Raw genomic sequence first — 24,255 nt, 5'->3', positions numbered from 1 at the left:
AAGGAGACGGCAGCCTCGACAGTCCTGGCCGGCCAGTCCCCCTTCTGAGGCAGCAGGGGGCGGGCTGGCCGGTACAGCTGCCTGGCAAGCAGGGCCTTCCCCCATTTCCTGTACCTCTGAGCCTTTACCAAGCCTCCCCGCTCCTTCCTGGGCTCCTTGGCAATCTGCTGCCTTGCCTCCCTGGATCCAGCCCAGCCCCTGCTCTGGCCCTCCCCGTAGTGTATTCCATTGCCTCCCACAACTGCTCGGCCGCAGGAGTGCACAGGCAACAGCCAATGCTTCTCCAGCTCCAGCAGAGAAGGGGGCTGGCCTGGGCCAAGGGCTTCGCAACCCCTACCCTGGGCCTCTGGGTCTCACAGCATCTGGCTAACCCGGGGGCTGCAACCTGTTCTGCCCCATCACCTTCCGGCAGCATCACGCTCATCTTGAGCACCGAGAGAAGGTTGTCCACATCGCTCCGAATGCTCTGAGCAATGCCAGGGTACTGCAGTGGAAGAAGGAGAGAGAGGCAAGGTGGAGTAAACAGTCAGGCTGCTTGCCCCATAGAGCTCCCAGCCTCGCCATCTCCTCCTCCACTGCCCTCCCAGCTCTTGCCCAGCTGCTCCAACCACAAAGAGCTGCCTCCTTGGGGGGAGGGCGGGAGCCAGCCAGCTTCCTGGCCTCCGACCTCCCTGGCTCCGCCGCCCCCAACTTACCTGGATCTTCAAAGCCACCTCTGTGCCGTCCCTCAGGGCTCCCCGGTGCACCTGGCCAATGGAGGCAGCTGCAAAAGGCGTTTCCTCGAAGGAGGCCACTTTCTCCCGCCAGCGAGTGCCCAGCTCTTCTTCCAGGACTCCCTGCTGGGCCGGAAACAAAGGGAGTGGCAGCAGGAAAGGGCAGCAAAATCCCGCTGGCCGCCCCGTCTGGGGGTAGCGCCGAGCAAATGAGACGTGAACAACTGGCCCAGCTGCTGTTCCCAGCGGGGAGGAACCTCCGCAGGCACAATCTACGGCCCACAAAAAATCCGGCTTCGCCACTTTTTCTGACCTATAATTAAGAAAGCGCTGAAAGGGCACGTGGTATACTGGCTAGCGTGTCTGACCAGGACCGACAAGGCTGAGGTTCGAGCGCCCACCGCTCACCACCTGGCTGCTGTGAGGATAAAGGAATCGCCGCATGTGTCTGCCCCACAGTCTCGTGGGAAGAGGTAAGGAAAACGAACTGCAGGGACCCACAGGCTTTGCCACAGCATTGAGTCAGTGCCCCCCCCCGCCCCACCGGGGGGCCAGTTCACACAATGCAGGCCAAGCAGGCCACTCTACAGAAAAGAGAGCCCTGTCGGCATACTAAAGGGGCTTTGCACAACTCCCTCCTGAGCTTCCCCTGTCCAGCTGAAAATGTTGCGGCTCACCTTCGTCTGAGCAGGCGGCATGAAGTCTGCGCTCTGGCGGACACGCTCGAAGATCCGCTGCAGCTGGGGACTGAGGAAGTTGCTGTCTGTGGGGAACGGGGGTCAGTGTGTGTGTGTGTGGGGGGGGGCAACCCAGCGGCTGATTCCAGGGCATATTCCGGGGTGGGGGGCAGGTCACAGTTTCAGGGACGCAAATTTCTAAGCTGGTTTGCCTTCTCCAAGAGCTCCCTCTTGCAATGCCTCCCTCAGGCATTGGCTTCTGGCTGCAAGGAGCCACAGTGCCCCCCCCACCTGGGGAGTACCGCAAAGGACAGGGCTGGGGGCTGCTGGTGGGGAGGATGAGGAGCAAAATCAGGGCCTGGGCCCATCCTGCAGCTTTGGCCTCTTGACGAACAGCCCTTCAGGTCTGGAGCTCATTAGAGTCATAGTGATGGGAAGTCCGACACCCCCATCTCGGGCCCCTGCAGCTGTGGGGAGGGGGGGCCACCCAGGGACCTCCTCTCCACCCCTACCTTGAATGCTGAGCATCTGGCCAATCTTGAGGGCTGCCCCACGCATCTTGCAAAGGGTGTCAACGATCCGCTCAGCATTGGCCTCAGACAGGAATGGGCTGGAGTCCAGCAGGGCGCCTCCATCTGCAGAGAGGACAAGGAGGTGGGAATTGCGCATTCGCCATCCCGTGTAGAAGTCTTCCAGATAGCAGCATTCATCTCCCAGCCACTGCACCAACCTGACCCCCCACCCCCAAGGGCCTGATGAAAATAGCAGGCTTTTTATTTTGAACAGAATTGTTATATTCGTTAATGCTGTCTGCTGGTTTGAGCCAGAAAGTGGAATGCAGACCTGTAAATGCAGTGAAATAAAGGCCCTGCAGGGGGAGCATGGCAGAGCTTTCCCTGGTTTGCTACCTCCCTGAATTGCTCCTGAAAGCCAGGGAGAAGAGTGGGCATAGCAAGCATGCCCCTCCCCCACCGGCCAGCAGCTGAGACGGCACCCGAGGGCCCCTCCCAGCCTTCCCCATCCGGCTTCTTACTCTGGGGCTTTGGCTCTCCATTCAGCGAGCTTCTTGCCACTTCCACCAAGGCCCCGAGGCTCAGACTCACAACCAGACCTGGAAGGAAAGGATCCGGGAGAGTGCGGTTGTCTGAATCAAGCGGCCAGCGGAGCAGGCTCGGCACACAAAGCACAGCGATTCCACGACCGAGGACTGGTCAACTGTCAGCCATCTCTAGAACGCACTGAGACCTCTGGGCACGCCAGCTCTACAAACCGCAAACACATTATGGTAACCTGGAAAGAACTCCCAGAACGGTCACTTGGTGAGCTGGCCAGCGTTTTCCAGCAACAAGCCCTCCCCAAACCAATTTCCCATGTTTTGTACAATTGTTTGATTCCTGTTCTTGCTAAAGTCTAGGGCCTGCATATCTAAAGGACAGTCTCCTCCCACACGTCCCTGTGCAACAACGATGATCTTTAGGCTGCCCCCTAACGGCTGGTCTGTTCCCCCTCGCACACTTTAAATCAACCAGAGCCCACGCCTTTTCCATGGTAGCGCCCACTCTGTGGACCAGGTTCCCTGGGAAGGGGAGGGAAGCGTCCTCTTCAGAAATCTTCAGAAGGACCTGAGAGGTCCTATCATTTCCCAAGGCTTTCAGTCACTTTAATGGCAAGCATCTTTGGGAGGAGGGGGTACCTGGGGGTTTATTTTATTAGTTTTAAACGGAATTGTTTTAATTGTAGCTTTAAAGCTGCCTCAAGATACGAGGAAAAGTGAGATATAAATAAAATGTCTGAAAACAAAGTTGTGCTTTGTTCAAGTCTCCTTGGAGGTCAGGTTTTCGGTCCCTATAAAAGCAGCCTTCTTTGCACTGTCCCCTAGTTGCAGTTTTCCCCTCAGCTGTCGGAATGCTGGCAAGATTCTTCACCATTGTTAAAGACGAGCCAGCCTGAGAGGCTTGCAATTCTGAGGCAGCACCCAGTTTGCAAGCACCGGCCATTCTCGCACCTCAGCGTGGTCTCATTTCTTCTCTGCATCACTGCTGCCTAGATTTGTTCCCCATAGATGCCAAAATAGAGAAGGCATGCAAGCGGTTGGTTAAACAAATCCATTTCTACCCTCTGAAGCAGAACCGATGATATAACTTGCCCTGGTCATTTCTCTCTCTCCCATACATGCAGTATGATGGATCTTACCGCCAAAGTTTGCAAGCCGTCCAACCCGTGTAACCGGCACTTTCCTCTCCCGTGCTCTCTCGCTAAGCTGAAGAACAAAGCAGGAGTCAGAAAGGCAAACTGGGCAGTTCGCCAGAGGCTGGGGACGAGTCTCCTGGGGAGCCTGTCTCCCCCAGGCCTGCTTGTGAGTGTCCCAGAGGCCCCGGCTGACCACTGATGGAAATAAGACGCTGGGTCAGACAGACTTCCTAAAGGGAAGACACGGTTGTGCTCTTCACCTCCCTGAAGGACTGTCCCACGCAAGAGAGCAAAGACTGGATCTCTCGCAAGGAACCAATTGCAGAGGGGTCGTGATGTTCGCTGATTGAACCACCATCTGTTGGGAACGCTCAAACTTTGTACTTTCTGCCCGGGGTGGGGTGGGGGGCTGGTCTGGCTTACGGCTCCCTTACTAACCTTAGAACCCTATGACCCTTTGGCTGGGGTCTAATTCATTAGGGCAATTCTTATGTGCTTATGCAGGGCAAAAAACATTCTAGGCTACCTTTCCCCACCCTGGTTCTTTGCGACACTTAATAGCAGTGTTATTAGTTTAGTACCGCACGGCTAGCCCCAAGTTATTCAGTTAAGAGGCACCACATTCTTCACAAACATCCTGGCAAGTGGGTAGGAATAAGGTTGTTCCGGCACCAGCTTCTCTCCTGCGGTGGATAGCTCTTACCTTCTGTCTTGCTTTACCCTGGCTCTCCTGGTTGGCTTTTGACCGAGAGTCCCTGGCTTTCTGGATGTCTTCCACTGTGAGGCCCCTGAATGTTGTAGACTGGTGAATCAACTGGAAACAGCCAAACCTGGAGTCTCTCAAAAGCTGGGAGTTCCTGTTGAAAATGTGAATTGGTCGGGCTCCTAAAGGGCAGACTGTCCACCCAGACGAACTTACGGTGTGGCCAGAATTTGCTCCCCATCCAGATCCTCTTTGGGGAGAGACATTTTCTTGGTCCCTTTGGAGAGATGCCGGCTTTGTGATACCCTGCAGCAAAAGAAAAACCATCGCATCTTTCTTACTGTTGTGTGTAGCTGGAATACCAACCCTACCATGAGCAACTTCTTTGGGAGCCATGATGCTTTAGTTTGTGGCACACAACAGTCATCTACAAACACATTTGTGAACACCAGAACTAGCAAATACTTTGGGATAGTTGTCTGTCTGCAAAGGCAGGCAGTATATTAGTAAATAAAACAAAAGAACAGAAGACTGGGAAGAGAGGGCTCAGTGCCATGGGAAGGAAACGACTCTTTGGAATACTTTACGGGTGCTGGAAAACAAGGTGGGTGTGTGTATGCACAAGCAATGAACACCAAGCCTAGGAAAAAATTATTTTCTGGCTTGGTGCTTCTTTAAAAGCTGTTAGAAAATGGGAAAACAAGCATGTTGGTGCACTGGGATTTCCTTCCCCATCTTCATTTTCAATTGAACATCAACGCCCATTTAAAAACATAACACATAGCATTAGGTCAGCTACTGCAGCTGGCACCTGTGTGTTTGAAGAACACAACCTCTTCACTGCACTGCATTTTATAAAGCCAATGTGGGCCAGTGAAGGAAGAGCTGGACTTGAAAATAAAAAAGGCCTTGACTCTTCTCATCCAGGATCTGGGCTCTTTGTGCAGCAGTGGGCAGATCACCCTCAGTTTCCCCACTGTACTCTGGAAACAACCGGGACATCCCCCCGCCCCCAAGGGAACACATAACGTGTCAGCAGTGCTTTGAAAAATCCGGCTTGCTGTGTAATAGACAACTGGAAAACTAACAAACACGCCGTGATAAACTAACTAGCACCAAAGGAGTCAAATCGAATTTACCTGATATGTTCAAAATCAGTTAGATGCCAATAAATCCAGTATGTGCATACAGACAGCTTACATGAATATAAAGCAAACCGTATTACAGTAGCAGCATTAGTATCAGCATACAAATAGTATATGCATAGAAGTAGGTTACATGTGCAAAAGGCAGGGCATATTTCAATAACAAGGTCAACAAAATTCCTATGTAGGTAAAGATGTAAAGTGCTTGTGCCTAACAATAGTACTAAATATCAATGCAAAAATTAATCACATGTACATAAGGCTACTGTAATACGGTTTGCTTTATATTCATGTAAGCTGTCTGTATGCACATATTGAATTCATTGGCATCTAACTGATTTTGAACATATCAAGTAAATTCGATTTGACTCCTTGTTAGTTTTCCTGCATTTTACCTTGGTACTCTCTTGTTTTCTAGTGTAATTGACAACTACCAAGAGCTACATTTCTAGCTAGGCTGTCAGCTTCCTTCAGTCCAATTGATTAAACTATTGGACCTGATTTTAGCCAAGGAGGCTGAGAGTCAGCGTTTTGTGGCCCCTGTGGTTCTCACAAATCATTATATCAGCCGGCAAAAATGAAATTATCTGGATAGACTTTCTTTTCTATATGCTGCATGGATGCTCCCCCTGGGTGTAGCAACCTGGACCACGTCTTGCAGGAGCTCCGCCCGCAACGGAGAGTGTCCTGGGGGCCCTCTGGAGCATGACCCTGTTTCTAGCAAGAGCGTTTGGTATAGAGCTTAGAAAGATCTGGGAGATCCAGGTTCAAATGTCGTTCTGCCTGAAAGGCTGGACCGTGACCTTGTGCCCGTCGCGTACTCTCAGCCTGACCTGCTTTGCAGTCAGGGTTGCCAACCTCCTGGTGCGCTCAGGAGATCCCCCAGAATTAGGACTGATCTCTAGGCCACAGAGACCAGTTCCCCTGGAGAAAATGGCCGCTCGGGTGGGTGGGCTCTATGGCATTCGACCCTGCTGAGGTCCCTCCCCATCCCTCTCAGGCGCCACGATCAAATCTCCCGGAATCTCCCACCATGGAGCTGGCAACCCTAGGGGTGTTGCGTGGCTGGAAGGGCGCAGCGTGCCGCAGCAGGCCGAGAGCGCTCGGGCCAGGCTTCCGCAGGCAGGCAGGCAGGCACTCACCCCACTGCGGCTGCCGCCCCGCGTTCCGCAGCCGGGGAGGCCCGATGGCCCGGCCGCCCCGGGCAGGGCGCCCCCCCAGAGCCTCAGCCGCGGCCTCCCCCGCATCCCGGCGCGGTCAAAGGTCGCCGCCGCCCCCTGGGAAGGAGGGCAAGGGTCGAGGTCAGAGGTCGCGGCGCCGGAAACAGGAAACTGCCGGCACAGTCCCCACCGCGGTCCGATCCTCGACGCCGGGTGACTCTTCTCGCAGACGGGCACCAGGGATGTCCAATCAGCGGAGGCGGCCAATGGTAAGGCAGAGCCAATCTGGTCTCGAGGAGCCGCGGAGGCACCGCCCGCACCCGCCGCCGCGGTGCGCGCGCAGCCGCTCACGTGCCTCGCCCCATTCGTTCCCCGCCCTGCTCGGCCGGCGCAAGCGGAGCGCAGTTGCGCCCGAGTTGCGCCCCGGCAGGAAGGGGCGCGAGGAGGGGCGCCGCGCTCGGCCGCCCCCCGCTCAGAATAACTGCGGGGGTCGGGGGTTGGCTGGCGGCCGCGGCGCCTCTTTCCCTCCGTCGGGAGGCATCGGCGGCGGCGCTCTGCGTCCCGCGCGTCAGGAGGGCGAGGGCAGCCGGGAGCCCGGACGCCTGGGTCCCCTTCCTCCCAGCTTTCCTCCCCGGGGAGCTGCGCAAGAGGCGGTTGCTCGAGGCCTGCGCGCGGGACACGCCGCGGTTGGGCCAGCAGGGGCGGGGCTGGGGCAGCCTCAGACCGGCTTCCTCTGCCTGCTGGAGCGCAGCTGCCCCTCCGCTCACCTGCCCAGGTGAGCAGCAGGGGTGGCCTTGCTTGCTCTCTGAGTCGCCGATCGCCCCCTCCAGCCTCTGCAAGGATTCGGCAAGAATTGGAGCCAGGCCGCTGGGGAGGAATTGCACGTGGCAAGGAGCAATAGTACCTGCTGGGCCCAAGCAAGAGGAGAGAGTCCCTGTCAAGGGAGAGGCCTGGCTTACCCACCGGGTTCAGCCGCAGGTTCTGGCCTGAGAGGGTGTCGGGGTGCAGGCCCACCGAGGAGTCATGCTGTCCACCCTGGCATGCCAGGGCCCCTCTCTTCCCCCCGTTTCTCAGAACTGGCCTCAGCATGGTCCCATTGCAGCCTGAGAAAGGGAACATTGCCTTGTTAGTAAATATATGAGGGGGGTGTTTACAGTTCAGAAAGAGCAAGGTCCAGTAGGCCTGCCCAGCACCCCCACCCTGAATGGGATGTGTGACCTGGAACACTTCCCTGTGAAGGTGGGAAGGGGACAGGCCTTAGCTCAGGTGGGCTTGGAATGCGGAGTTCCAAAGGCAGCCATGTTTGAGACGCAAGGGAGCCCCAGGGTTGAGACATGCTGCCCTGGCAGAGGTCAAGCTGCCAGCCTTGCCTGGCTAGGTTTGATCTGCCTTTTTGGGATGGAAGATGAGGAGGTGACCGGCCTGCAGCTGCTCTAGCTGGGTGAAGCCAGATCCAAATCTGGTCTCCAGCTGCGCTGCTGGGGGTTTAGAAACCAGACCACAACTGGAGTGGATTCAAGCAGCACAGCGTCTTTCCTTACCACCTGTGCCTTGGCCCTGTGCTTCAGTGATACCTGTTGGGCTAGTGTGAGGCAGTCTCCTTCCCTCCCCTAGGCAAGTGGATCTCACAGCTTTCCAGGTGATAAATGCCAGGGATACTGGACCAGTGCCGCCTTAGCAGCCAGTTGGCCAGTGGCACTTTGGAGAGCCCACTGCAACAGCTGTGTCTGGTCTCAAGTAGCACAGGACTTGTAACTCTGGAATTTCTTGAGGATGACATTCAAGAAGTGAATCATAAGGAGGCAATTGTTTAAGTACACGGTGACCATTTCCTGTGTGTGCGTGCCAGAGTGGAATGAATTGCTGGTCCAGTTTCAAGGCTTGTTTTTGTCCTGTGGGAGAAGTTCTGGGCACACTTGGCTTGCTCAGTGCCATACCTTACCGACTCCCCCTATTACTGTGAAGCCAGTTGGGGAGGGGGGGAGGTTTTCTATGTAGCCTCTGACTTAGCCTTCAGTGGCATGCAGTGAGGTTACACAACACAGCTGTGACGCCAGAGCTCCCAGCAAGGAAGGCTGAGTGACGGAACTCCTTTGAGGGCTGAGTCACACTAGCTCTGGCTCAGCTCCGGAGAGGCCTGCCAGGAGGCCAAGCAGAAAGCACCCCACTTGTTACATCTGAGGAGCTCGGAGAGCAGTGTGCAGCAAGGGGCAATTCCAGGTGAGTGGCTGGCTGCCCAGGGAACGCTGGGGGCCTGGAGACCCCGTCAAAAGCCTACCTTGCCAGGGCTTCCATATAGCCGACCTGAAGGTGTGTGTGTGTGGGGGGGGGGGTTCCAGCATGCCTCCCCCCTCTCCCCTGGGTCTCTCCTGGAGATGACTGATCCAGGCGAGGCTGTTGTTACTAGGCCCCAGTGACCCCTGGCCTAGCTCCCCGGTTAGTCGCCTGCCAACTTGGAATCCTGTCGCCCAGCATCATGGAACCTGCAGGGGGGACGGCATGGATTTGTGTGCACACCTCCCAGGTGCCCATCTTCTCCTTGCCTGGCAGCAAGTCCTGGAGGGGAACAGACGTGGGGACCTCTGGGAGTCTGCAGTTTGGGGGGAAAGGATACCATGACAGAGGCCTATACATTTACTCGTGATAGCGTAAATGTATAGCCCCCTTGGTCTGTAGAAGAAGAACAAACTTTAGGTCCAGCAGCACCTTAGAGACCAACGAGATTTCCAGGGGGGGGGGGGCTCCCTTCGTCAGCATCTGGAGTCTTCAAGGATAGAAGCCGGATCTCTTCTTCCCTGGCACTTCTAAAACTCGCCCCCCCCCCCTCTGGCAGCAGTTCGGGACCAGCCAAAGGAAGTCCCGCTCCGCGCAGAGGTTGCTGACCGGCGGAACTCGCTGCCCCAAGAAGCGCCCGTGCCCAGTGGCTTCTATGGGGCCCGGCCGGGCGAGGGGGTGCGGCTGGCTGAGGCCGCTGTCGCTGCTGGGGGCGCCGCGGCCTTCCCCGTGGCTTCTGGCTGCCCACGGCCGGAGGCGGGAGGCTGGGCCAGCGGGGGCCGCGCCTGGGCAGGCCCGGCCCAGCTCGGGGCAGGCAGAGAGCGGCGATGGGGCTGGAGGCGGCCCCGCCGGGAGCAAGTAAGGCGGCGGCGGGGCGGCCTCCTCGGGCCTCTTTTGCTGCGGAGTAGCCCGTCTCGAGCCGGGGCGCGGGACGGCGGCAGCCGGTGGGCCACGCTGGGGCGCCGGGCGCGTCCCTCCCTCGGTTGCGCGGGCAGCCGCAAGGCAAGGCAAGGCGGTCGGCGGCGAAACGGGGGGCGAAGGGGCTGGCCGCGGAGGGAGCCTCCGCCGCCCTTCCCGCCGGGCAGGCTGGCGCGCTGCGCTGGAGGGTCTCCCGGGCGAGCACGCCTGGCCCGCTGCCGCCAAGCCCCTGCGAGGCCGAGCGAGCCTGGCCCCGGGCCTCCCGCGGGATTCGAACTCGGCTCTCCGAGGTCGCGGGCTGAGGCTCTCGCCAGGGCCCTGCGCGCATCACTAACCGGCCTCGGAGGTGTGCCGCTTGGCCGGCAGGCGTGGCTGTAGGCAGGGGCTGTTCCCATCGCCGCCTGCCAGGTGGGCGCAAAGGGTCCAGCTGGGCAGAGGCGCAGCCCTGCAACCGGCCTGCCTTGTGCCCGGTGGGCTCTGAGGGCCGGGCTGCCTGCGGTTGGCCCGCCTGGGCGGGGCGGGGGGGGGGGGCCCGCGTTGCAAGCCGGCTGCAGCCACGCCCCGGGGGCCAGAGCTCTTGTTTGCTGTGGAGTTGGGAAGGGGCCAAGAGAGGCTTTCCACTGCCAGCAAGCCGCTGCTGACACCCCGCCCACAAGCATGTGTCCCCCTGCCCTCAGAGGGCTTCCACTGCCCTGGGGTCTGAACCCCAATGGCAAAACATGGCTGGTTTCTGCACTGCAGCAAATGTGCCAGCAAATATACAGTCATATTTTCCTTGACAATGTTTGTTGTGCAGAAGTCTCTGCCTTGCTTACGAGCTCAGAAAAACAGGGAGGTCTGACTAACTCCATAACAAAGGGAAAGCTTGAATCAACAAAACTGAGCCTGTTCCCTGCACCCTCCACTTCCCGGAAAGTGAGTTGCCAGAGATGCATTTCCACTGCCTCCCTTTCTCTCCCCCCCATCCCCCCGCCACCAAAATGCATACATCCTGGCACATTTGTGGCAGTTGCTGCCCTGGGTGCGCACGGCATTTCCTTTCCTGTTGGGTGCTAGTGCTGCTTCAACCTGGGCATGTGCAAAGTGCCCTGTTTGGATTCATAGGACAGACGGGGCATTCCTGGTATAGGCAACGGGGCGGAGGAGTATTTTGTCTTTGAGAATAGTACCTGCTTTGTTAGCTGGGCCCTGTGGACTTGGGAGAGAAGTTATTGGAGTGGATGCTGTTTGCTGTCATTTGGGTCAGGCAGCGGTTCTCAGATGCCTGTTCCTGCAACATTTTGTTGGCTGGGGACACCTTTAGTGAATGATTCGCTGGGATGCCCTATGGAGTCTTCCTGAGAAGAGCTGGTCTGGTCTGCAGCCCCCACACCCACCCTCTACAGATGTGAGAATAAGAGGCCGGGATTCTGGGCAGCAGCGTGCCTAAAGGGAAGGCTCTTGTTGGCACACACATTGTCTACAGCACTGTGGTGCGCTTGGCATTCATTTCCTGCCAGGTGAGCAATGCCTGCTTCCAGAGGCGGCCCAGCACCCACTTTAGCTCCTTGGCCTTATGCTACAATCCGAGGTGACGGGCCCCACAGCTTGGCTGACTCACGCTGTGGGAGAGGGTGGGGCTCAGGCTGGGCACGTAGCTGGCCTGTGTTTCAGCATTGCCATGCTCTGTTAAGACATGTTTGGGCTGAAGGGACCACCTAAAAGCAACAAAAGGATCTTTTGGTCCATTCCAAAGTGGCGTTGTATGAAACGGGTCTGTGTAAGAATATGGCTACATGGAGCACAAGCCGGAATGTGAATAGGCCTTTCTCGTGTGCTCATGTCCCACAACAGTGGGTGGTGGCTCACCGAAGCTCTTGCCCTGTACAGTGGCTGGACTATAAAGTGCTACCAGACTCTGTGTTACTTTCATTGAGGCAGAAAAAACCAGGCTAGAGACAACCTTAGACTGATATGTGGAGGCTGAACTGGAAAAAAAATCTTCTCTGCCTTTTTGAACACACATTTAGACTTTATTGCTGAAATACTGAATGGTTCAACTTTAAAAATCCAGCGTGTCAGAATAGTTGTGAGATCCGATGCAGCTGGTGCAATACTGGTGTTATATGTGCATTTCCCGGCACTCCAGTGATGACCCGCGCCACCGCATTTTGGACCAGTTGCAACCGCCGGATCAGACTCAAAGGAAGCCCTGCATAGAGTGCGTTACAGTAGTCTAATCTAGAGGTGACCATTGCTTGGACCACTGTAGTTAAATCGCGGGTCGACAGATAGGGCACAGGCTGCCTGGTCTGACGAAGATGGAAAAACGAAGACCGGGCAACTGCAGTGACCTGGGCCTCCATTCCCAGGGACGCATCCGGGATCACCCCCAGACTCTTCACCCTCGGGGTTGGTGTAAGCACCGCCCCTTCAAGAGTAGGGAGTCGGGGTCCCAAATCCACATTCCCGCGACTCCAGTACAGGATCTCCGTCTTAGTGGGATTTAACTTCAGCCGACTCTGCTTCAACCATCCCGTCACAGCCTCAAAAGCATGCTCCAGGACATCTGCGGCCGAGCCAGGCCATCCATCCATCAGCAGCTATAACTGGGTGTCATCTGCATACTGATGACACCCAAGTCCAAAACTTTGCACCAACTGGGCAAGGGGGCGCATATAGATGTTGAACAATAACGGGGAGAGTATTGCCCCCTGCGGCACACCCCAGAGCAGTGGGTGGCAGGATGACAACTTCTCCCCTAGCGCCACCCTCTGTCCCCGACCGTGGAGAAAGGAGACAAGCCACTGTAGTGCCATCCCCTGTATCCCCACGTTGGCAAGGCGGTGGGTCAGAAGATCGTGGTTGACCATATCGAACGCTGCTGAAAGGTCTAATAATATCAGCAGTGCCGATCCGCCTAGCAACAGCAATAGCATCTTGTCCAAGCCTGTCAGCTTCCTGAGCTCTGGAATATTTTTTCTAGCTTTGTCACCAGAGGGTGGGATGGAGAATGTCCCATTCATGGGCATATATGTTGGTGCTTTTATGGGTGAACTTGTTTGCCTTGAGGGTTGGCTGTGCAGACCCAGAAGTCTGCAGAGAACTCTAATCCGCTTCAGAAACGTAGAGGGTTGTGGGTGGGGGGACCTCTGTGCTGGGCATGCTCCAGTGAAGTCTTGTGGAAAGATCTGGCGACTTACCGAGACGTGGGGGCTTCTGGGCGTCTTCTTCTGGCGGAGGCGTTTGCAGCACGTGCTAAAAATAGAGGCTTCTCTCGTGAGCAGGTTGAGGGCTGCTGAGCTGGTTTTGAGAGTCAAAGGAGGCAAGAACAGCGCTGGAGATGCCCTCGTGAGACGTTCTGCCTCCGCAGCTTCAGACTGAGGACGTGTGGCCCAGTTCACGCTGCCTCCTTTTCCATTCCCTTCGTATGCTGAGAGAGCAGTAAGACCTTGCAAGGAATGGTGGCTTCCGAAAAGTCCATGTGGCAACTCCATGGAATTATTTAAAAAACAGAACCTTTCTTCTGCATGTCCGGATGAGGCTCCCAAAGGACTCTGAGGCAGGGGGAGGCGGGTCGGAAGGGACAGCCCACCCCCAAGGGCCTCCTCGCTCTTCCTGGCTGCAGGTGATGTGAGGTGTCCTGGGTTCCCACAGCTATTCCCCCAGAGGCTGGAGCGGCGCTGCTTTCTCCCTCTGCTTTCATTGTGTTCAGGGCTGGCCCGGACCCTTTACAAAAGATGCTGGGATCTCTTGCAGTTGAGCATCCTGCCCCACATCCTTCGCAGGGAGAGCAGGAGCCCCCCCCCCTTTTGTGGCTCACCCACGACTGCTTCGTTGCCCCTCCCGGAACTGTTACTGCCTCACCTGTCCAACGTGGGTTGCCTGGGCTGGCCGGCCAGCCCTGGTGCTTTGGCCCTGGCCCACTTCTGCCTGACTTTACAGCTTCTCCTGCTTGTTAAGGCAGGCTGCTGAGTATCTCAGTTTCTGTGGGCCGATGGGCCATTCCTGGGCTTCCACGTCCCGGCTCTCTGTCTCTGGCCGGTTTCACAGAAGGCCGGCAGGAAATCCAACCTGCAGCACTCGGCAGTTGCAGCCGGTCTCTGTGCTCTGCGGTTGCACTAGCAAGGCTGCTCAGCACCAAGGGGGCAGCTCCCCTCGTCCCCCCAGAGAGGCACAAAGAGTGGAAATTACTCCATCTAGAGCTTCTATCAGGAGCCAGGGTTGAGCCCCCAAACCTCTTCTCAGTGCCAGACCTCCTCTCTAGAGTGTGCACAGAGGAGGAAGCTCGAGTGCTTTGAGCATGCCTGGAGAGCGCATTTCCCTGGTCTCCAGATAACCCACAGCTGGCATCCACGCGCCGCCTTCCCGCCCCTCTCTCAGAAGCAGCGCTGTTTTCGTCCTAGGGAGGAGGAGGAGGGTCTCGCCCAGGGTCATGCCCGAAAAGAGCCTCCGGGCTAGAGCCGGTGGCTCCCAATGCGCCTCCCCCTTCCCGCTGGCTTTGCTGTCATGGAAAATGGCTTGCCGGAGCCCTGGTTGCCTGGCAATCTGCTGTCGTCATCACTCTGCGCTTTCCTCCCCCCTCCTTTCTGAAAAAGGGAGGGGCATCCCAGGTTGTAAATATTTGGGGGGAGGAGAAGGGAAGTGCATAAAAGCTCGAAGCGGGCACGCGGCCCGAAGTTGTTGCCTGCACGTTTCCGCTGGCGCAGCAGCTTGGACTCCTTGATGCCACAGGCCTGGAGAGGCCATGAGAAAGCCCGACAGGAGCCCCTACCGGGTAAGTGCCTGCCCCCCCCCCCCCGCCAGCTGCCACTGAGACTGGAGGCCGGTGACCTCTGTCTCGCTTGACTCGCTGTGCGGAGAGCGGCAACGCAGGATGGATGTGCGGCCAAGGAAGGGTGACAGACGCGTGATGACGAAAGGGCGAGGGTGGTGGTGCCTTTGGGCGGCCCTGTCTCTTTTGAGGCCACATCTCTCTGTCGTGGCCTTAAGATGCGTGGACTGAGGAGATCCCTTCGCGGGCGTCTGCTTGGAACTTTCTCCCTCTGAATGACAACCATGCCGAGTGATGTGGAAAAGGCACTTTGCATGTGCTCAGAAGCCCTCTGTGTGATATGACTCACATTCTGAGCTGAGCCTTGGCATTGCAAACTGGTTCTGGGACGACAGCGTGACTCCAGTAAGACCTGCTTCTCAGTGGACAGTTGGCCCCTTTGTGGGCCAGGTTTTTCTCTCCCCCTGCAGCTTCTTTTCAAGTGTGTGGCTCGGATCTTTTCCCCCTTCCCCTCCTGGATCAGATTCTGTCTCTGTGTGTGTCGGCTGCATTGTGCCAGCCTGTGTGCAGAAGGCACCCAGGAGTTCCTGGGTAGGGGCAGAAGCCTGGCAGGATTTTTTTTTATAAATTAACTTGATTTTATTCAGCTTGGTTAAACAGATAACAAATAATAACATAATTATTAACATAACAATGCAACAGAACTATACAAACAACCAGCATATATGATAAAGTCATCTCATAGCCTGGCAGGATTTGGTTGGCTGGAGAAGAGGGGCTGTTTTCTTGAGGGGGATCCTTGTGGCTGTCTGCTAAATGTGTGAAGTGGGGGCCCTCCCTCCGGCAACTGGCCTCCTGTGAGCTGCAAGCTCTTTCCCCTCCATCTTAGATGGCTGAGGGTTGCCGGCGGTTACCCTGTGGGGAGGGGCCATCTGCACCTGCTCCAGAGTTCTCTCCATTACTCATGGACATGTTCCCAGGGTGTGCAAGGCACTCGAAACAGGTTCTGGGGCTACATCCTGCCTCAGGTGGAGTCCTGCTGGTTGTTCCATTCGGGTAGGGCCTCACCCTCACAAGCCTTGGGCCACTGCACGAGAGTAGCCCCGGGCTATGGCTGCTGAGGGCATGCCTCAGTTTCCTCTCTGTAAATAGAAAGCTGGTGCTTCTGTCCAAGGCGCATGGCTTGTAGCAGCCTGTTTACAAGGGGCAGGTGGCAAACTTGGCACTTTAGCTGCTCCTGCCGCTGCCCGCAGTCTGCCCTGGAAACGCTGAGGTTTCTGAGGTGGTCATTTCCCATGAAAAGCCCTGCCAGCTCCTGCTCCCTCCCCGCCATGGGAAGCCATGCAGACGCCTGCTGGGCCGGAGCGTTCCAGAAGCTGAAGGTACAGCGTGGAGGTGAGGGTTGAGGACCAGGGCGTGGCACCAGCTCACCTCTGGGGAACGCTCTGGAGGGAGGGAGGGAGGGTGTGGCAGGACTGGGAGATTTCGTGGCTGACATTTACCCTGGGGGCCTTCAGCTGGCCCCGGAGCGTCTTTTGGAGAAAGAGAAGGGGGGGACTTGTCTGGAGCCTCCAAACTTCAGACTTGGCGGCTTCACTCCCAGCTCTCTGATGCGAGTGCCCCCTTTCTGCTTTCCCCCTCTGTGAGCCCTCGGCTGGCCCAGCCCACAGGGCAGCAGGGCCTTCCCAAGGTGGTCCCCAGCACTGGCGCCAGCTCTTCCTGCATTCCGTTGCTCTAACCACGCTAAGGGGCGAGTGTTCAGCTTGTGGTTTAGATCCAGCTGTTTTTAGGCAAAGGCTGGATTTTGTCAGCTTCCTTTGGATGAGAGACAGAGAGACGTAGAGCTCTGGGTTGGCCAGCTGGTGGTTGTGGGCAGGATCCGGCCGGGAAGCTGTTGCCTCTGGCCCTGCCACATTTTTCATCAAGGAGTGGTTGATGTTTTGCTTCTCAGTTGCCAAAGACAATCCAGACATCATTTGAGCCAGGATTTGGGGCTGGAGGCTGTTTCCAATATGGAGTCAGAATGCCTCTGAGCATACATGGAAAGTTCCCCCCCCCCCAGCAGAATGGAATTACAGTCAAAAGTTCCCATACCTAGAGGGCTCCAGGATGTGCTCTCGAGATCCAAAAGTTAGGTCTTCCAGGCAAGGATGTGCCAGTGTGGTGTTGTGGTTCGTGTGTCAGACCAGGGTCGGGGAAACCCGGGTTCGAGCCCCTGCTCTGCCATGGAAGCTCACGGGATGACCTTGTTGGTCCCGTCACACAGTCACAGCCTGCTCGACCTCACAGGGTTACTGTGTTGATAAAATGGAGGAGAGAAGGATGCAAGCTGTTTTGGGTTCCCGTTGGGAAGGAAGGCGGGTATAAACAAAGTGGGTAAGTAAATGAACAAGCCAGCCTTACGAGCCCCTCGGTTCTCCTCTAAGACCCCACAGCATCTCCTTGTCTTGCCAGAGTCTGGAGGGTGTCCTGTGGCAAGGGGGGGGGGCTGCTTCTTGTGCTGTGCCACTGCCTCCCTCCTGCAGGAGGTAAAAGTCCTGGCATTTCCCCCTTCCCCCCCCCCAAAAAAAAGCTGGAGAGAAAACCTCCGTGTTCCCCATGCGGCTGGAGGGTTTTCCTGGAGTAGCTAAGAGAGCAGCCAGGATGGGAGAGGAGCTGGATGGGGTGGGGCAGACTTACAACAATGTCCTCCTGGTACCCTAGTTGTAATCTGAGACATGGAAGTTGCAACTCTGCCCAGCAGGGGAAGCCGAGAGGCTACGTCTGCTGCGCCCCGCAGCTTGTGCCCTCTGACTGCAGGAAATCCCTGCAGCTGAGTAGCCTTGAGGGGTGTCAGGGGAGAGAATCCTTGCTGCAGCTTCTGAGTCTTCATGCCTGGGGACAGGAGTGGTAACGGCAGGGGACCTCCTGGCCTGTGTGGCTGAGAAGCATCTTTACAAATGGGCTTTGGTGAAACAGCAGGCCCCCGTGGCATCCTCCGCCCCTCCTGCATTCCTCAAGCTGGAGCCTTGGAGGTGGCAGAGGACCCCTCCGTGGCCTCGCTTAGGGAGAAGGCGCTGGTTGGGGTGGAGAATGCACAACAGGCTTCCGAAACAGTTGAAGGAATTTACCATTGCAATACACGCAGCGCATGTGGAACCCCTTGCCACAGTAAAGTGCAATGACTGGAGCCTCAGTGTATTCCCCAGGCCCCTCTCATCTGCCCTTCATTCCGTTTGTTTGTTTGTTTATATCATTTATAGTTCGCCTTTCTCACTGAGACTCAGGGTGGATTACACAGTACAAGATTAGTGCAATCAGTAACAAGTACATTTCAACACAGTATCAAGGATATTTCCATAAACAATGCCATAGGGTAAAATAGATAACAAGTTTAAAAGACAGAGCATTAGCAAGAATCCAATACAGAGTAGAAAAAATACAAAAGCGGAACATAATCAATTCTAGGACAGACATTAGACAACATGGAGCACAGGTGGTACATAGGAGTACATATTTAAAGCAGCAGATAATACGTAAGGCAATATAGTGATGAAGTCTATGGTCCCTAACTCATTAGCGGATCATCTGAGACCCCATCCTTACAATGCAGCCCTCCCATCTGAGTAAAAAGCCTTTTTGAATAGTTCAGTTTTGCATTGTTTGTGAAAAGCCAGGAGAGTGGTGGCTCTTCTGACTTCCTCAGGCAGGTCGTTCCACAGGATAGGGGCCACCACAGAGAAAGCCCTTGTACGGGCTGCTGCTGACTTCACCTGTGTGCAGCCTGGTACCTGCAGGAGACCCTGTTCAGATAAGTGAAGCTGCCGTGGAGGAACATGGGGAGGGAGGCAGTCCCGTAGGTATGCAGGACCAAAGCCGTGAAGATCTTTGTATGTAATAACTAATACCTTGAACTGAGCACAGTAAACGATGGGTCGCCAATCTAGGATGGGAGTGATGTTCATGCTCCTGCTCGCTCCTCATAACAGTCGAGCTGCGGCATTTTGCACTCATTGGAGCCTCCTAGTTCACTTAGACGGGAGGCCAATGTATAGAGCATTACAACAGTCAAGCCTTGATGTTACCATAGCATGGATCCAAGTGGCCAGGTCAGCCGTGTCAAGATAAGAAGCCATCTGCCAGGCTAGAGTGAGGTGGTAGAAAGCATTTTTTGCCGCTGCCTTAACTCGTTTTCCTAGTAATGACGCTGGATCCAGTACAACCCCTCGGCTCTTAACTGAGTCTGCAAGGGTCAGACAACATCGAAAGTGGGGAGTACAACGTCCTTCAAGGTCTCTGCCTTCCCAACAAGCATCACTTCGGTCTTGTCTCGTTCAATTTCAGTTTGTTGTTTTTCAGCCATTTCACCACGGCTGTCAGGCAGAGATCTGAGATTTCTACTGCATCCTGTGGGGACCAGGATAGCGAGATAGAGAGTTGAGTGTCATCCGCATATTGATGACATCCAACTCCATAGCTGCGAATGAGTTGTCCTAAAGGTTTTAAGTAGAGGTTGAATAACATGGGAGATCAGATTGTGCCCTGCGGAACCCCACAAGATAGCTCCCATTCTGGAGATAGCCGATCTCCGACGGCAACCCTTTGACTCCACTCCAAGAGAAATGATTTAAACCAGTCCAAGGCACATCCTTTGATGCCCACTTCTGTTTCTAAATGCCTCAACAGGAAGGCATGGTCTACTGTGTCAAAGGCTGCAGACAGATCCAGGAGGAGCAATAAGGAGGCATGGCCTTTGTCTACATTCAGACGGAGATCATCCACTAATGCTACTAGTGCAGTCTCTGTCCCATGCCCTGGTCTGAAACCTGACTGGAAAGGGTCCAGAGCGCTAGAGTTATCCAAGAAGGTCTGGAGTTGGTCAGCTACCGCCCTCTCAATCACTTTGCCCAGAAAGGGCAGATTAGAGACTGGCCAATAGTTGGCCACATCATTTTTATCTAGGGATGGTTTTTTAATTAGTGGACGGATAACCGCCTGTTTGAGCAGCGGGGAAAGCTGCCCTGAGTTAGTGACTGATTTACAATAGACCTCGATAGTTCACTTATGTGGTCCTTGATGTGAACAGCCAGGATGGGCCAGGGTCAAGGGAACAAGCAGTGGCTTTCATAGACATCAGCTCCCATTTGACTGCTTGCTGCTAGGAGTGGAGGTCGTTTCATGGAAGGAGGGGTTAGATGTGGCGGAGCCCTAAATTTATGCTTCCTGCTTACCATTGCCTGTGCTTTGGCAGGAAGTCTCTCGCTCCTCACCAATGCTGATTGGTTGAAAATTTGCTCTTTTTGCTGACTCGTATAATGGGGCTGACTGAGGGCCAAACTGCAAGTGATGCCTGACACAGGTTGGACCCTTGCCAGCTTCCCTCAAGTTTTGATGGGGAATGTAGGCAGCTTGGCAGAATGTTGGACAAGTGACAGCTGAAAAGTCCGTTGGACAGCAGTCGGAGAGCCAAGCTGCAAGACCAGGACGCCTACATTTCCCATCAAAACTAGAGATACCATTGAAAGGAGAAGTGATAGAAAAAATCTTAGAAACAGCAGAAATTGATGTCTTAACAGATGATAAAAGAACAAAGTAGGGGCGATCTGCAGAAAAGAAGGACACCCTTTCATAGATGGGTTAAATCAAAATATGGAACAAGACATTAAGTATAGGATATGAAGATAGGAGAGTATACTTAAAGGAATTAAGCAGGGTAGCCTTACAGGAAAACTTAAGTTTTGGATAAGGAAAACAAGATATAAAGAGGAAGGAACTGTAGAGATGGAAAATGAGTATAATACATAGTTGGTTGTTATTATCGCCTTTGATTTCTTATGAAGTTGTGCTTGATATCCCCTGATGTGATGTCTATGTTTATATGTATGTATTCTTTTCGAAACCAATAAAATAATAATTAAAAAAAAAACTTGGGAAGCTGACAGTGTCCAACTAGTGTCAGGTGTCACTTGTAGTTTGGCCCCGAGTTTGCCCCAGATATTACCGCCTGGATTCCTCGGAGTCTTGGGGAGGAGGCAAGTGGAGGATCTCCCCCCACCTCTCACTGGATCATTATTTCGTTATTTTGTTTGTAGGTCAAGCCGTGGAGAAAGCTGAAGAATATGGTCCACTGGTCTCCGTGCATTGTGTCCTTCCGAAAACGCTTCCCATGGGTGCAGCTTGCTGGCCATGCAGGTAAGTGCAGAAGGGGAAAGAGGGTCCCCTTGTGTGCCACAGGGGGAGGGTTGTGCAATGGAACTGCTGCACAGGCTGTCAGCAGAGCTCGGGTTAGTGCCTGGAGCAGGATTCCCCTTCCACACTCTGCCCCGTATGGGAACCTTTTCCCTGGGTGAGCAATTAACAGTGGTGAACATTTAAGGGCACTAAAGCGGAATAACTGTTCACTATACAGACAGCTCCTCCTCACAGCTCGTACTCGCTGTCTGAAGTCACATGGTTCCTCTTACTCCCCCGACTCGTCTCATTGCATGAATGTTCTGCACTGTGTTGGACTGTGAGCACGGGGTCTGGGAGAAGCTGCAAGGCTGCCATTTTGCCTGGCCAGCTGCTCTGGCTAAGCTTCCCCCTCCCAGAAGCTGCAGCCAGGCTTTTCATTTGGCATCTTGAACAAAAACGTCCAGTTATTCCATATTCCTTGACTGTTGTCCTAATAACGGTCACTCTACGGGAGTGATCTCTGATGCTGGGCAGCTTTGTAGCCACACAGATGGCTGCCCCCGTGGCCTCCTTTGTCCCGGAGCTCGTGGACTTTGCCAAGCCTGCCAAGGAAGGGGGTGCAGAAGCCGCGGCGAGGGCCTTTCTGTGCTACGGAGGAGGCGAGTCTGGCTCTCCCGCATGCCTGCCCACTTCTCCTCTGCAGGCACCTTTAAGGCTGGCGATTTTGGGCAGCTCCTGAAGAAATACTGCTCCAATGAGAGGCAGTGCCTGGAGCGCCTGGCCTGCGACGTCCTGCAGCCCTACGTTCCTGCGTATTACGGCGTGGCGGAGCATGACGGGGAGAATTACATCCAGATGGAGGACCTCCTGTCTGGCTTCGACACCCCCTCCGTCATGGACTGCAAAATGGGAGTCAGGTGAGCCCCTGAACAGGCAGGCTGGGAAGCCGCAGCGGCAGGACACCCAGGCTGACCCACCCTGCCCCCAATAAGACGGGACGCGCCAACACCGACGCCTAACATTTTGCTTCCCCCTCCCCCCGTACAATAGGACCTACCTAGAAGAGGAATTGCAAAAGGCGCGGGAGCAGCCCTGTCCACGCAGGGACATGTACGACAAGATGGTGGCGGTGGACCCAACAGCCCCCTCCCCAGAGGAGCACGCCCAGCGCAGCGTCCTGAAGCCACGCTACATGCAGTGGAGGGAGACTCTCAGCTCCACCACCACCCTTGGGTTCCGGATCGAAGGCATCAAGGTGAGGCACCTGGGGAGGGACGGGGGGGGGGGTGTCTCCTCCTTGAGGATGCTTCTTGGACAGGGAACTTTTGGGGGGATTTAAATACGCAATTGCAGGGGGAGCATATTGAATTGGAGTCTGGGACAGTCGGGGAGGCAGCACAGGGACCCTTCCCCGTTCCCTGCCTCTGCTCTGATCTAGGAGCAAAGTGCTGGTTTGCTTGTGTATGACCTGCCGGGGGTGGGTTCTCTTCTTTCCCCCAGAAAGCCAATGGTGCCTGCAGCACAAGCTTCAAGAAGACTCGGCAGCCGGAAGAAGTGGTGCAAGCCGTCTGGGACTTTGTGGACAATGACCGACGCATTCTGGTGAGGAGGAGGAGGATGCATGCAGGGGTGGGTGGTGTCTGGTGGGGACCTGTGAGCCAGGACTGGAAAGGACGGGAGCTGCATTTCTGCCGCTTCTTTCCCCTTCTTTTCTTGGCACTGTGCTGATTCTCTCCACAACTCACATGGGAAGGTTTGCAGAGGCACACAGGGCTGTTCCCTGAACTCGGTGTGCTGGAGCAGCCACACAACCAGTTTGTCACAGGCAGGGATTGTGGAAGGAGATCGGGGACAAGAGCCCAGGGAGCCTGCAGCCGGCCAGCTTCCTAACGCTCTTGGCCTTTCTCTCTAGACGAGCTACCTGCGGCGGCTGAAGGATATGCGGCTGGCTCTCGAGCACTCAGAGTTCTTCAAAACACACGAGGTGGGTTGCGCACGAGCCTTGCTAGCCACTGACAGGGACAGGGGCCTACCCAGTCCAGTGCTCTGGCTCAGGAGCACCGTTCCTCCTTGCCCTTCACCCCCTCCAGGGATTCCCATCTCCCCTCTTGGCCTGGCCAGAACATTTTCTCTTGCTTGCAGGTGGTGGGCAGCTCTCTGCTCTTTGTCCACGACCAATCGGGGCTGGCTCGCGTCTGGATGATTGACTTCGGCAAGACAGTGCCTCTGCCTGCAAAACAGACGCTGACACACCGGCTGCCGTGGGTGGAAGGGAACCGTGAGGACGGCTACCTGTGGGGCTTGGACAATCTCATTGCCATCTTAGAGAAGATGCGGGATGAGTGAACGGAGGAGAGACCAGACCTCGTCTGTCAATTCAGTGACACTTTCCTTGGGCAGCTGGAGACCGTGAGGGCACCACCCACCTGGCCCCCTTTAATTTATTCAGCCAGATATGCTACCACCACCAGCGGGGGGAACTGGAAGAGTTCCTGTTGGTGGCAGAATTGCTGCTGCCTGTGACTTGCCTACACTCCACCCCCCCACCCCCCGGTTCCAAGTGGGCAAGAACATCTGGAATAACAACAACGTTCGATTTATATACCACCCTTCAGGATGACTTAACACCCACTCAGAGCGGTTTACAAAGTACGTCATTATTATCCCCACAAAACACCCTGCGAGGTGGGTGAGGCTGAGAGCTCTGAGAGAGCTGTGACTGACCCAAGGTCACCCAGCTGGCTTCAAGTGGAGGAGGGGGGAATCAAACCCGGCTCTCCAGATTAGAGTCCTGCACTCTTAACCACTACACCAAACTACACCCCCTGGAAGGGGACTTGGTTCAGCCCAGTCAGAGTTGTGCATCTGTAAGTTATTTCTTGTATGAGAAAAACATGGTTCAGGCCCACCCACCCCCTTTGCTCTGTAACCCCCATGTCTCTCCCAGGCTGCTACAATGTGGGGAGAAGCTAATGAGTTTCTTTGGGGCATCCCACTGGGGAGTCGTGGATCTGATGGACCCAGCATGGTTGGAGCCAGCAGGTCTACTCATGGCCCAGGATGAGCCTCGGAGCACCTGGCATCTAGGCAAGGCATTGGTGCAGGCCAGTGCGGCATTCTGGAAAGCAAAAAGCGGGGGGAGCTTATCTAAGGCTCCTCCTCCTCCAAGCCCCACCCGCCTCAGCCCAATTCCATGCGGCCAGGCTGTTTGTCTTGGCGGGGAAAGGGGGCCTGTCTGCTCCCACTCCGCTCTAGCGCCCTCCCCCAGTATGGTGGTTACGAAGAGGACCAGCCTTTTCCGCCACCCCATGGGCCAGGCAAGAGCTGCTTTCTCAGCCCCTCTAGGAATCAGGGACCCCAACAGCAGCATAACTTTGACCTCAACACCTTGCAAAAATGCTCGTCTGTGGTGCTAAACCGAGAAGGGCTTTAACAAGAAGAAATCTTCTGGAGGGCTTGTTTGAAATGCATGGATGGGAGGAACTCCATCCTTCTTGGAAAGGCACAGCTCCCTTGTAGTATCTTTGTAAATGGTAACACTTCAAACATTGTTAAAGGGACGCAACTCA

The 24,255-nt window shown here is 55.5% G+C and overlaps 2 protein-coding genes across 6 annotated transcripts in view; one reads left to right on the top strand and one right to left on the bottom strand.

Moving 5' to 3' along the window:
• COQ8B (coenzyme Q8B) overlaps nucleotides 1–10,200 on the bottom strand; it is a 15,896-nt gene extending 5,696 nt beyond the window's left edge. The window contains exons 1-8 of one of the 4 annotated variants that reach the window (XM_054999694.1): nucleotides 10,116–10,200; nucleotides 4,284–4,589; nucleotides 3,584–3,650; nucleotides 2,424–2,501; nucleotides 1,903–2,025; nucleotides 1,391–1,476; nucleotides 696–839; nucleotides 403–484 (exon numbers count right to left, since the gene is read on the bottom strand). In XM_054999694.1, the coding sequence (XP_054855669.1) occupies nucleotides 403–484; nucleotides 696–839; nucleotides 1,391–1,476; nucleotides 1,903–2,025; nucleotides 2,424–2,501; nucleotides 3,584–3,650; nucleotides 4,284–4,589; nucleotides 10,116–10,175 (946 nt within the window). In that variant the 5' untranslated portion in view covers nucleotides 10,176–10,200. Of the gene's footprint in view, nucleotides 1–402; nucleotides 485–695; nucleotides 1,027–1,390; nucleotides 1,477–1,902; nucleotides 2,026–2,423; nucleotides 2,502–3,583; nucleotides 3,651–4,283; nucleotides 4,590–6,570; nucleotides 6,787–10,115 lie in introns of those variants that run through there. The other 3 variants (XM_054999692.1, XM_054999693.1, XM_054999695.1) reach the window with 3 other exon arrangements.
• On the top strand, nucleotides 8,734–24,255 carry ITPKC (inositol-trisphosphate 3-kinase C). Of its 2 annotated transcripts, none has more exons than XM_054999697.1 (7): nucleotides 8,734–8,808; nucleotides 20,605–20,704; nucleotides 21,390–21,603; nucleotides 21,737–21,941; nucleotides 22,187–22,288; nucleotides 22,599–22,670; nucleotides 22,829–24,255. In XM_054999697.1, the coding sequence occupies exons 2-7, from the start codon at nucleotides 20,632–20,634 to the stop codon at nucleotides 23,030–23,032; spliced, it is 870 nt and encodes a 289-aa protein (XP_054855672.1). In that variant the 5' UTR covers nucleotides 8,734–8,808; nucleotides 20,605–20,631; the 3' UTR covers nucleotides 23,033–24,255. The 2 variants fall into 2 exon arrangements, with proteins under 2 accessions (XP_054855672.1, XP_054855671.1); XM_054999696.1 differs by lacking the exon at nucleotides 8,734–8,808 and adding an exon at nucleotides 14,397–14,536.

Source organism: Eublepharis macularius, chromosome 15, assembly GCF_028583425.1.
Source record: "Eublepharis macularius isolate TG4126 chromosome 15, MPM_Emac_v1.0, whole genome shotgun sequence".
Lineage (NCBI taxonomy): Eukaryota > Metazoa > Chordata > Lepidosauria > Squamata > Eublepharidae > Eublepharis > Eublepharis macularius.
The sequence above is the reverse complement of the archived record's forward strand: the minus strand, read 5'-3'. Positions and strand labels throughout refer to the sequence as shown.

Excerpts from the sequence above, each read along its gene's own strand:
- ITPKC (XM_054999696.1), top strand. The coding sequence starts at position 14,507 with ATGAGAAAGCCCGACAGGAGCCCCTACCGG. Across the intron at positions 21,604-21,736 it reads GACTGCAAAATGGGAGTCAG|GACCTACCTAGAAGAGGAAT; the intron begins GTGAGCCCCTGA and ends CCCGTACAATAG. Across the intron at positions 22,289-22,598 it reads ACAATGACCGACGCATTCTG|ACGAGCTACCTGCGGCGGCT; the intron begins GTGAGGAGGAGG and ends CTTTCTCTCTAG.